This window comes from Schistocerca serialis, chromosome 5 (assembly GCF_023864345.2).
Source record: "Schistocerca serialis cubense isolate TAMUIC-IGC-003099 chromosome 5, iqSchSeri2.2, whole genome shotgun sequence".
Classification (NCBI taxonomy): Eukaryota; Metazoa; Arthropoda; class Insecta; order Orthoptera; family Acrididae; genus Schistocerca; species Schistocerca serialis.
The window spans coordinates 45260291-45273574 of record NC_064642.1 but is presented as its reverse complement, the minus strand read 5'-3'; the positions used below and the strand labels follow the sequence as shown (position 1 = coordinate 45273574).

At 39.2% G+C, this 13284-nt stretch overlaps 1 protein-coding gene across 1 annotated transcript in view; it reads left to right on the top strand.

The window, feature by feature from the left end:
* LOC126481736 (nitric oxide synthase, salivary gland-like) overlaps window positions 1-13284 on the top strand; it is a gene marked incomplete at its 5' end in the record, with an annotated part of 158570 nt that overhangs the window by 136282 nt on the left and 9004 nt on the right. The window contains 2 exons of the mRNA XM_050105690.1: window positions 446-594; window positions 12303-12494. Of these exons, the coding sequence (XP_049961647.1) occupies window positions 446-594; window positions 12303-12494 (341 nt within the window). The remainder of the gene's footprint in view (window positions 1-445; window positions 595-12302; window positions 12495-13284) is intronic.

The following is a 13284-nucleotide window of genomic DNA, read 5'->3' as shown; positions in this document are numbered from 1 at the left end:
CAAAGCTTTCACGTTTGCGTGCGCACACGTGTGTGTGTGTGTGTGTGTGTGTGTGTGTGTGTGTGTGTGTGTGTGTTTTGTTAAATATAGCAAATCCATTTAATTTTATGGGACTAAGGCATAACTTTTTGCAAATGTACCTATTCATCATTGAAATTCTTGCTAATTGCAAATCAATTATAAATACTAATTATTTATTTACTAAATTTGTGTACTCTACATTATTATTCAAAAAAATACTGTTCTGTTCTCTATATTACTAAAAAATTTGTGTCTTTTTTCTCACAGCTTTTAGTAGAAATAATTATTCTAAAGTATCTAAACAAGGCCACCATGGAATCACATAACAATAGGCAAAATGTGTGAGGGACTATCATAAATTTCAATAAAGTTTCTGAAGTGAGTTCATTTATAATTCAAAACTGAAATGTCCAAACTGTTACAGGTCCAGAAAATTTTGGGAAAATGTGGCTCTTTTTCGGCTGTCGCCATCGATCACTAGATCTTTACAGAGAAGAAAAGACATGTTTGGTGGAAGATGGTGTGCTGGACAAAGTATATCTTGCCCTCTCACGTGAGGCTAATGTGCCAAAGGTAAGAAACATATGTTATCAGATATACAGGACTATTTTTATAGGACTCCTATTAAGGGCTGCTAGGATTGTAGCTGGGACTTAGTAGAGCACGTTTGTATTGGGAACCCACATTCAGGAATGTACTATTTGGATATAAAATAAGTATAAATAACAGATCACCTTCAAATCTACCATTTCATGGTATAAACGCAGCAGGGACAATGAGTTCTGACCTACCTTCTCTAAAGGAGGCCATGGCATGGGCAACATTTCAAGCATTCATTCTCAGGCCCTCTTCCATGTGTCAAAGAGTGTCATCTTCGAAGTCAAAAGCAAAGTATGTCCGTGGAGCACCACTGTCAACCACTCCTAGTTTCTGAATGTATCAATTTCTCACAGAACTACAACTTTTTAGTCAATAGGGACTGATAAAGGCCGATTCTTTTCAGTTTTTTTTTTCATACCATGAAGTGCAAAAGCTGAAACTTTTTTTATATCCAAATGGTACATTTCCAGACATTGGTTCATTATCAAAACTTAAGTCTGCTCCATAAACCCTAGAAGCCTGTAGCCTAACAGGAATTGTGAAATACCATATATATATATAAATTATACAAGCTGCCTTATCAATACAATGATTGTCCAGATTGCATAACTATCAAGCTTCAATGCTTGGTTCTGAATGTATCTGTCAGGCAAACTGCCACTATTGCTGGGTCGCAATCTAGCTGAATCATACTGTACATAACTATAAGATATGTAATATTGCTACTATGAATAGCAGTTAACAACCACAACGAATATATAGCATTACGTCTTGTACTTATGTGCTTAAATACACTGAAGAGACAAAAGTCATGCAATAGTGATATGCACATACACAGATGGTGGTACAATCGTGCACACAAGGTATAAAAGGGCAGTGCACTGGTGGAGCTGTCATTTGTTCTCAGATGATTCATGTGAAAAGGTTTCCAAAGTGATTGTGGCCGCATGATGGACATTAAGAGACTCTGAATGTGGGATGGTAATTGCAGCTAGATGCATGGGGCATTCCACCTTGGAAACCATTAGCAAATTCAGTATTTTGAGATCCACAGCGTCAAGAGTGTGCCGAGAATAGCAAATTCCAGGCATACCTCTCACCACGGACAACACAGTGGCCAATGGCCTTCACTTAATGAGTGAGAGCAGCAGTGTTTGTGCAGAGATGTCAGTGCTAACAGACAAGCAACACTGTGTGAAATAACAGCAGAAATCAATGTGGAATGTATGATGAACGTATCCATTAGGACAGTGCACAAAGTTTGGCGTTAATGGGCCATGGCAGCAGATGATCAACGTGAGTACCTTTGCTAACAGCATGATATATCTGCAGTGCCTCTCCTGGGCTTGTGACAATATCGGTTGGATCCTAGACAACTGAAAAACTGTGGCCTGGTCGGATGTGCCCCAATTTCAGCTGATAAGAGCTGATGGCAGGGTTCAAGTGTGGTGCTGACTCTATGAAGCCATGGACCTGAGTTGTCAACAAGACTAAGTGCAAGCTGGTGGTGGCTCCATAATGCAGTGGCTGTGTTTACATGAAATGGCTGAGTCCTCAGGTCCAGCTGAACAGGTCATTGACTGGAAATGGTCATGTTCGGCTACCTGGACATCATTGGCAGCAATATGTGGACTTCGTGTTTCCAAACAATGGAATTTTTATGGATAGCAATGCATCATGTCACCGGGCCACAACTGGTCTGGACAATTCGAGTGAATGATCTAGCCACCCAGACCACCCAACATGAATCCCATGCAACATTTATGAGACATAATTGAGAGATCAGTTTGTGCACAAAATCCTGCACAGGCGACACTTTCGCAATTATGGATGGCTACAGAGACAACATGGCTCAATATTTTTGCACGTGGCTTCCAACGACTTGTGAGTCCATGCCATGTCGAGTCGCTGCGTTACGTCAGGCAAAAGGAGGTCCGACATGATATTAGATGGTACTCCATTACTTTTGTCATGTCACTGTATTCCAACTTCAGAAGACAAATACATTAACCAGAACAGATGGTTTTAAATATTACCTATGAGAAGAAGAGGAATGTATCTGAGAGCTGCAATTGAGATTCACCACATAGACACAGATGATGTGCTGCAGGATGAAAGTTAGTTTGTTGGTTAGCTGGAAGAAAAAAGAAAAGAGAGAGTTAGCAAAGGAAAGAGAAACAGACGCTCATCACAGGGATGTAAAGAATTTGGCAAGAATAACAAGTGAAAAACAGGTTCATAGTAAACGTTATAAAATTGCATAGGTTAATGTAACATGTAACAGAATTGTGAATCAGAAAAGCAAATGGAGGATAAAGAGCAGGATAAGGCATCAGCACCATTTCAGGTAAAAATGATGGAAAACTTGCAGGAGGCACAGAGAAGAGAAAAGTGAACAAAATAACAACAACATGAATGATCTAGTTTATTGTGCTCATTCTGATAGGGTATCACGTTAACTACCTTCACGACAACATATCATCTACATATACCACTAGGGTTAGATAGCAGCATTCCAAATAAATGGTAACAGATTACAGAAAAAGGATCTTTTTTCTGAAAGTCTACAGAAGATACACTGTAACTCAGGGTTTCTTTGCATGATGATATGTTATATGGGCTTCCACTCATTCATCTGCCATCTTCCATAGATCCCCTCAAGGATGAGAAGCTTCACAGATATGGTTCAAGTCGAGGAAGACATTAACATGAGACGAAGACGCCACAGAAACTTAATCTATATACTATGTTAACAATAAACTATCACGATACAGCTTAATACTGGTCACATTTATGCTATCTAAGATTAATCAAGTAAATTAGTAAGGAAGCTGCTACTTGGAAAATAGATGCTGCCTCTTCAGTTTTAGTATATGCCTGCTGTTTATCTGATATTAATAGCTTAACCTATGCTTCATTACAATGGTATTTTTCAGAGAAAATATTATTTATCTATAAATAATGAGTCTTATTTATAGTACAATATTACTTTTCATACGTATTTATAACAAACACTGCTACTTGCCATGCAGTTAACAGTAAATATTTAGAAACTTTAGAGGAAGAGTGGCTAATGAGGTGTGGTTGCAATTTTATTTCGAATTAGTGGGTTTTCCCAATTTCTTGCTTTATGTTAGATGGGAGATTTTTGAATATATTTTTGTCAGAGTACATAATTCCATTCAGAATCTTGGACAATGAGGTAAAAGTCTACATGAAAATTAGTTGTGTGCCTTGTATTGTGATGGTGAAAATTACGGTTCAGCTTACACTGATTTTCATTATCAGCAACATAAGCCATTAAAGTGCAAATATAAAACAGGCTCCGCAAGATGTACATTTATTAGCTTTTCGCAGTATTCTTACTGCTCAATTCTGCAGAATAAACACTGCCCCAGAAGATAATTCCATCAGACAAGTGGAAAAGAAAACATTCAAAATAAGCTAACAGCTGTGTCTTTAGGTCAACAGAATGAGAGATATTTTAAAGGGCATAACACACTGAACTGACCTTCTGATTAGTTTATTCATGTGTTGACTTCATTTTACACTCTGTGCTTCATTCAGTGTCATCCTGTCTAATTTTGCTGTTTGTTTGAAACTGTGTGTCTGAGCTTTGGGAAGCTAAGACATAATGTCTGCTGTAAACCACTTGTACATCTGTTCAGCTATCAGCTAAGCTCTGTTTGGCAGGTCTGAGCTGGGATCCTTAATTAGCGTGCTTGCATTGTCAGCAAACTTTACAGTTCTGAACTGTCATTTAAAGTCAATGAGAAGATAACTTATACAGGTTACAGAGAAGAGTGGGTCCAGTACACATCTCATTCTGAGGTTGTTTCTAGGCCTGAGATATAGTCTTTTTATGAGACCCTCTGCTTTCTATTACAGAAGTACAATTCCATCCAAACAATACAATGCCATTAATGCTTTAATACTTTAGCCTGGTAAGTATTACTTTGTGATTCATACATTTTACGGCTTTGGCAGGGTCACAGCATACACCAACAGCTTGTTTGTTGTTGTGGTCTTCAGTCCTGAGACTGGTTTGATGCAGCTCTCCATGCTACTCTATCCTGTGCAAGCTTTTTCATCTCCCAGTACCTACTGCAACCTACATCCTTCTGAATCTGTTCAGTGTATTCATCTCTTGGTCTCCCTCTACGACTTTTACCCTCCACGCTGCCCTCCAATACTAAATTAGTGATCCCTTGATGCCTCAGAACATGTCCTACCAACCGATCCCTTCTTCTGGTCAAGTTGTGCCACAAACTTCTTTTCTCCCCAATCCTATTCAATACTTCCTCATTAGTTATGTGATCTACCCATCTAATATTCAGCATTCTTCTGTAGCACCACATTTCGAAAGCTTCTATTCTCTTCTTGTCCAAACTATTTATCATCCATGTTTCACTTCCATACATGGCTACACTCCATACAAATACTTTCAGAAATGACTTCCTGACAGTTAAATCTATACTCGATGTTAACAAATTTCTCTTCTTCAGAAACGCTTTCCTTGCCATTGCCAGTCTACATTTTATATCCTCTCTACTTCGACCATCATCAGTTATTTTGCTCCCCAAATAGCAAAACTCCTTTACTACTTTAAGTGTCTCATTTCCTAATCTAATTCCCTCAGCATCACCCGACTTAATTAGACTACATTCCATTATCCTTGTTTTGCTTTTGTTGATGTTCATCTTATATCCTCCTTTCAAGACACTGACCATTCCATTCAACTGCTCTTCCAAGTCCTCTGCTGTCTCTGACAGAATTACAATGTCATCGGCGAACCTCAAGGTTTTTATTTCTTCTCCATGAATTTTAATACCTACTCCGAATTTTTCTTTTGTTTCCTTTACTGCTTGCTCAATATACAGATTGAACAACATCGGGGAGAGGCTACAACCCTGTCTTACTCCCTTCCCTTTCATGTTCCTCGACTCTTTTATAACTGCCATCTGGTTTCTGTACAAATTGTAAATAGCCTTTCGCTCCCTGTATTTTACCCCTGCCACCTTTAGAATTTGAAAGAGAGTATTCCAGTCAACATTGTCAAAAGCTTTCTCTAAGTCTACAAATGCTAGAAACGTAGGTTTGCCTTTTCTTAATCTTTCTTCCAAGATAAGTCGTAAGGTTAGTATTGCCTCACGTGTTCCAGTGTTTCTACGGAATCCAAACTGATCTTCCCCGGGGTTGGCTTCTACTAGTTTTTCCATTCGTCTGTAAACAATTTGTGTTAGTATTTTGCAGCTGTGACTTATTGAACTGATAGTTCGGTAATTTTCACATCTGTCAACACCTGCTTTCTTTGGGATTGGAATTATTATATTCTTCTTGATGTCTGAGGGTATTTCGCCTAATTCATACATCTTGCTCACCAGATGGTAGAGTTTTGTCAGGACTGGCTCTCCCAAGGCCGTCAGTAGTTCCAGTGGAATGTTGTCTACTCCGGGGGCCTTGTTTCGACTCACGTCTTTCAGTGCTCTGTCAAACTCTTCACGCAGTATCATATCTCCCATTTCATCTTCATCTACATCCTCTTCCATTTCCATAATATTGTCCTCAAGTACATCGCCCTTGTATAGATCCTCTATATACTCCTCCCACCTTTCTGCTTTCCCTTCTTTGCTTAGAACTGGGTTTCCATCTGAGCTCTTGATATTCATACAAATTGTTCTCGTATCTCCAAAGGTCTCTTTAATTTTCCTGTAGGCAGTATCTATCTTACCCCTAGTGAAATAGGCCTCTACGTCCTTACATTTGTCCTCTAGTCATCCCTGCTTAGCCATTCTGCACTTCCTGTTGATCTCATTTTTGAGACGTTTGTATTCCTTTTTGCCTGCTTCATTTACTGCATTTTTATATTTTCTCCTTTCATCAATTAAATTCAATATTTCTTCTGTTACCCATGGATTTCTACTAGCCCTCGTCTTTTTACCTACTTGATCCTCTGCTGCCTTTGCTACTTCACCCCTCAAAGCTACCCATTCTTCTTCTACTGTATTTCTTTCCTCCATTCCTGTCAATTGTTCCCTTATGCTCTCCCTGAAACTCTGTACAACCTCTGGTTCTTTCAGTTTATCCAGGTCCCATCTCCTTAAATTCCCACCTTTTTGCAGTTTCTTCAGTTTCAATCTACAGGTCATAACCAATAGATTGTGGTCAGAGTCCACATCTGCCCCTGGAAATGGCTTACAATTTAAAACCTGGTTCCTAAATCTCTGTCTTATCATTATATAATCTATCTGATACCTTTTAGTATCTCCAGGGTTCTTCCATGTATACAACCTTCTTTCATGATTCTTAAACCAAGTGTTAGCTATGACTATGTTGTGCTCTGTGCCAAATTCTACCAGGCAGCTTCCTCTTTCATTTCTTAGCCCCAATCCATATTCACCTACTATGTTTCCTTCTCTCCCTTTTCCTACACTCGAATTCCAGTCACCCATGACTATTAAATTTTCGTCTCCCTTCACAATCTGAATAATTTCTTTTATTTCATCATACATTTCTTCAATTTCTTCGCCATCTGCAGAGCTAGTTGGCATATAAACTTGTACTACTGTTGTAGGTGTGGGCTTCGTATCTATCTTGGCCACAACAATGCGTTCACTATGCTGTTTGTAGTAGCTTAACCGCATTCCTATTTTCCTATTCATTATTAAACCTACTCCTGCATTACCCCTATTTGATTTTGTGTTTATAACCCTGTAGTCATCTGACCAGAAGTCTTGTTCCTCCTGCCACCGAACTTCACTAATTCCCACTATATCTAACTTTAACCTATCCATTTCCCTTTTTAAATTTTCTAACCTACCTGCCCGATTAAGGGATCTGACATTCCACGCTCCGATCCATAGAATGCCAGTTTTCTTTCTCCTGATAACGACATCCTCTTGAGTAGTCCCCTCCCGGAGATCCGAATGGGGGACTATTTTACCTCCGGAATATTTTACCCAAGAGGACGCCATCATCAGTTAATCATACAGTAAAGCTGCATGCCCTCGGGAAAAATTACGGCTGTAGTTTCCCCTTGCTTTCAGCCGTTCGCAGTACCAGCACAGCAAGGCCGTTTTGGTTATTGTTACAAGGCCAGATCAGTGAATCATCCAGACTGTTGCCCTTGCAACTACTGAAAAGGCTGCTGCCCCTCTTCAGGAACCACACGTTTGTCTGGCCTCTCAACAGATACCCCTCCGTTGTGGTTGCACCTACAGTACGGCTATCTGTATCCCTGAGGCACGCAAACCTCCCCACCAACGGCAAGGTCCATGGTTCATTGGGGGGGGGGGGGGGGGGGAACCAACAGCATAATTTTTCTTATTTAGCTCTGCCAGCATTTCATTTGTGAAATATTGTAGTGATTTATGCATGTAGCATCCTTTACAAAAGCCAAACTGAAAGGTGGTTAACAAATTCTGCTCAGTTAAATGAGTCCATATTCCACCATGGGCCACTTTTTCAAATACTTTTGAAAAGACTGGAAGCAGTGATATAGATCTGTAATTAGAAGTGGTTTGTGTAGCTCCAGTTTTGCAGATGGGTGTTATTACAATATTCTTAAGCCTGTCAGGACACACACTCCAAGTCATTGACTGATTTTATCACGGGTAATTCTATCAAGTCAGCACAAGATTTCAAAATTTTGTTAGAAACACCATTGTAACTAGTAAACTTACTCCTCTTTAGTGACCTGATGAATTCGGTGGTCTCCTTAGCGATTGCATTTTTAAAGCTTATGCCCATTCGTGGTGCATGCACTGTCTGTACAAATAAATCTAAAACAATTGTATTCAGTTTTTTATTAGTGGGGCAGTGTTTGCAGCCACTATGAGGAAGTAGTCATTACATTTGGTGGCCAATTATTTGAATGTGTCATTGTTTCTGCACAGCTATTTTTTGGTGGTTCAATTTCATTTCAATGAGTAGTATTTGCCTTATTCTTGGAGTGTTTTATTTTTGGAGCATAATATGTGTTTTGCTTTTTTAATGAAAGAGTTTCAAATCTTGACTACTGTTTTGTTCTGTAAACTACATGAAGCTTTCTCTTCCTAGCACAAGACTCTTTAATCCCTGGAGTTATCGATTCTTTATCCTTGCTTTTATTCAGTTTTGCCTTTACTTGTTAAAGGGGAAAAATAACAAAGTGTTGTCGGAATATATTTAAGAAAGAGTTAAATTTTGCATCTACACTACCAGCTTTAAAAATTTTACCCCAACATTACTTCCATATTTCTGCCTGAGCATGTGATCATGTCATTGTTTATGATGTTGAAATCCAATGCTTTTGTTCCACAATGTATTTCTCAATGGTCACTAAATTTTATTTTAACATTTGATCATCATGGTCAGTTAAACCAATGACTAGGCCTGTTGCTTTTACAGTGAAATCACTATAGATTTTTGGGCCTGAAAAAGAGATTGTTGATAGCTGTTACACTATGTCCATCAACAATTGTAGGGAATACGCTGATTCCCAAGGTTAATTTGTGTGTGTCTACAACTCCTTTTCTAAATTCTTATAGAAGAAGCAATGCGCAATCAGGGTTGCCACAAGTTTCCCTAAGTGAAATTCCTTAATATTTCCCCGATTTCCAGACAAGTTTAAGCATTTTTCCCTGACAAATTTTGAGACATCAAGGGTAAGTTAAGAGGTAAGTTGACACTCTGTCTTTGCAGCTACAGCACAAGAAACAAGAGTGGAAACAAGGAAATATCTATGAAAAACTTCCAAGCAGATGATGTTACCTTATGTGAGCAAAAATCATAGGTATTAACATTAACATCTTTTGTAATGAACTGTTTTTAGATGGAGAAAGCAAGCCAAATGGTATAATTGTTTCACTAGGACCACTGATTTAATTATATTTCAATAAAATTAAACAAATTTGGAAACAAAAATACGCATTCCTTGGAGTTGCAAGATGGATATACAGTACCTTCAATAATTTCAGAAGTAACATCAGAAAAAAGTAATGCCTCTTGAAAGAAGTGCATAATATGGGGAAGAACTGTGTAAACCCACACTGTAGGTGACCGCCAATAAAATGTTGGGTCTACTATGTTCGTTATTGTCAGTTATTACCCACTGTGTTATATCTATTATTTTACAGGTATTTTGTGATTTTTCTTTCGAGAAATACTGGATGACACAGAAAAACAGGAAAATTTTCACAATCCAATATAACTAGAAGTGACGAAGGAAAGAAATTGCATTCATAGTAACTGAAACCTTACAACTTTGCCATTTACAAAACATTAATGACATTTATCATTCTCTCTTATTTTTTTAAAGTTACGTCCTTTAGATGGTGTCCTCCTGTATGAACACATTTGTGAAACCTGCTGTTGAGATTCCTCATGACTGCTGCAGCCTCTCAGCTGGGATACTGTGAACTGCATCCCAAATTCTCTGTTTTAACTCATCCATGGTTCTTGGTCAAATCATGCAGACCTGCCTCTTGAGGTAGCACCACAAGAACAAATCACAAACGGATAAATCTGGCGATCTAGAGGGCCAGGGAATGTTACCGAATTGTGAGATCAAATGGTTGCCGAACATTCTCGCACATATCCCATTGACTGTCGTGCAGTGTGTGATGTCACTCTGTCCTGTTCAAACCATGCTTCTTGAACGTCTGGAAAGTTGTTCAGTGCAGATATAATGAAAGTTCATAACATCTCCATGTAACGATCGGCATTGACAGTTATTGTGCTACCATGTTCATTTGTGAAAACATACTGTCTGATAATCCCATGTGATGAAACACCACACCACACTGTCACTTTACTATCATGTAAAGGGTGCTCATTAGGATTTGTGTTTGCCCAGTAATGGTAGTTATGTGTATTCACATAACCTGTGAGATGAAAATGTGCCTCATCTGACATCCACAACTTGTTTAGAAATTCATTATCATTGTTTACTTTTGTTATATTTGTTGACAGAATCCTAATCGTAACCAGTAATCGTTGTCCTTCAATTGTTGCACCATCTGTAGTTTGTATAGATGAAATTTTAAATCAAGCTGAAGAATTCTGCAAACACTCTCCTGGGACATTCCAATCACTGCTGCTTGCTTATGAATTGAACACCGTGGGCTCTGTAAGACAGACTTGCGTACAACATCAATGTTTGCTGGATAACGCACACTTCTTGGTCGTCCTGTTGGTTTCTTCTTGAAGGCAGATCCAGTCTCTTCAAAGTTATTAATCCAACATTTTATCACGTGTTTGAACAGAATGGCACCACGACTTCCTAAATTATAAAAACGTCGAAACTCCCTCTGTGCCACTACCAAACTATCATTTTTTTATAAAACATTTTTATGGCTAACACACACTGTTGTCTGTTTCACTAATCCACGATTACTGAAATGGCAGACTGTTTACTCGCTAACTGTCATGAACCCGCAGTACTGCCACCTGCCATTGGCTGCCACTACTCATTTCAAATATTCCCGTTATCCTGTGTCACCCTGTATGTGAGTACATAGTATACAAACCACCTATGACTGACACAATTTTCTTTTTCTTATGATCCATACTACCTAACACATAAACTACTTTCAAAGTGTCAAAATGTACTAGAACAAATAAAATGTCTATAAAACGTGCCACAATGTACAACGTGCCCAGTCGAAATTCCTGAAATCCATCGCCTGTGGTCTCTGGCCTGCTGAGGAACATTGCAGTCCTGGGTCCATAGATAAACTATGAGAATCTGCTGAATATACACCACACACAAATGGACCTGACCTGCGGGCAAATCGGTGAGACTAGATCCGACAGGCAGGGCCTGCACATTAGCTGGAACTGAATGGCTTCCGATGGCGGGCCTGAGCTATTACAGATATCAACAGAAACGGCCTCCGGTTTTGTCCCATCGTGGAAATCCACTCGTGTGGCCAGCTATTGAGAAGCCACAGACAGCATGTTGATGAAATGAGACCATGGTGATCACTCCATGCAGCTGATAACTTGTTTAAATACTCAAAAATAATCAACAATAGAGAGGACAGGTAGCCATCTTCAGTCTCTGAGAATTGGATCCAAACAAACCACTCCTCATGCCTCCCTGCCTCCCATCGGCAGCTGCTACGGTAGTGGGAAGAAGTGGTGGTAGCACTGATTGCAAGCTGAGGGGAGTGGTAGAAAGAGAAGAAGCAGTAGGAATGAGGGAGAAGGGGAGCGATGCATGTACTGAGCTGCACCCAGCCAGCGACGATGCATGACACCTCAGTGAATAAGTCATTTCATCTACTGAGACAAAAATGAGATTTTATCAGTGATTTTTTTTTAATTTCCCTGATATTTCCCTGATGTGTTTGTAACTCCATGTTTTCCAGAACCTGTGGCAACCCTGGTATGTGAAACTTGTTTTTATTACATTTTCATGAATCCCTGCTTCCCTGATGTTGTAATTTCTCCTTCATATTCTGGTGTACCATTAAACAAATCTTTTGATGGAATAGTTCACAGGTGAAAAGCCAGATGCCAGTGCCTACGGGACACTGACATCTGGCTATTTACCTGTGGACTATTACATCATGAATTACACTGGGAGATGTTGAAGAATAACATCACAAATCTTTTGCTTTTGCACATTTATTTATATGGATGTATCATTATACCTTGAATATTTATGATTTTCACAACGTTTCATGTCTTTGTTTCAGACCTATGTCCAAGACCTGCTTCAGAAAGAGGCTTTTGAGATTTACAAGAAAGTTATGGATGAGGATTGTCATTTCTATGTCTGTGGTGATTGCACAATGGCTGAAGATGTTTATCAGACAATGAAGAAAATTATTCAGCAACACAGCACAATGACAGATGGAGAGATAGAGAACTACATGGTGAAAATGAGGGTACGCTGATCAACTTTTTATCTCCTAGAGCAGGGATGGGCAATTGTTTCGGCTCGGGGGCCACTTTGTGAAAGCAGAGATTAGCAGAGGCCACACCTTTTAAACCAATTGCATGCTTTAGTTAACTCTGCATTTTAGAAAAAGGTATAAATTGTCACATAAAATTTTCGACTGCCTTAGCGGACTGCCAAAAAACTGCATGTGGCCCGAAGGCTGTTATTTGCCCACACCTGCCCCAGAGTTTCTTTTTCATTATATCTCAGAGTGAGAGCAAATGCAATTTATGTACTGCATTACAAAGAGAGCACATTTATGAGCTGTTATGACAAATTCTTAAAATCCAACTCAGTATATCTATCAGTTTTCACAGAAAACTGTAGTGATCATATAAAATCTGGTTATTATTGTATGCCTCAGGTACAGACAGAAAGAAAGAGTAAGATGCACAGAAGGAGAATGGAATCAACAGTTCCTCTTAATGTTGGATTATGAAAGACGTGGTGTATAGGAGAAAAGCTGGTAGGAGCACAGCACCATAGGAGGTAACAGGAGGCAGGCAGTTGGAACATTAAGTCAGATCATGATACCTTTTTGGGGAATGATTTCAAGGCAGGAAATGAGAATCATGTGTGTACTCCATGTTTACCCCAGGGGGAATCATTCAATATGCTGAAGAGGTTGTCCTATATGTTGAAGAGGCTGTCATAACAGCAAATGAGGTCACTTGGGCAACCAGTTGCAGTTCCATTTCAGAATAAATGATGCCTGTTACCTGGGTTCCGAGATTATA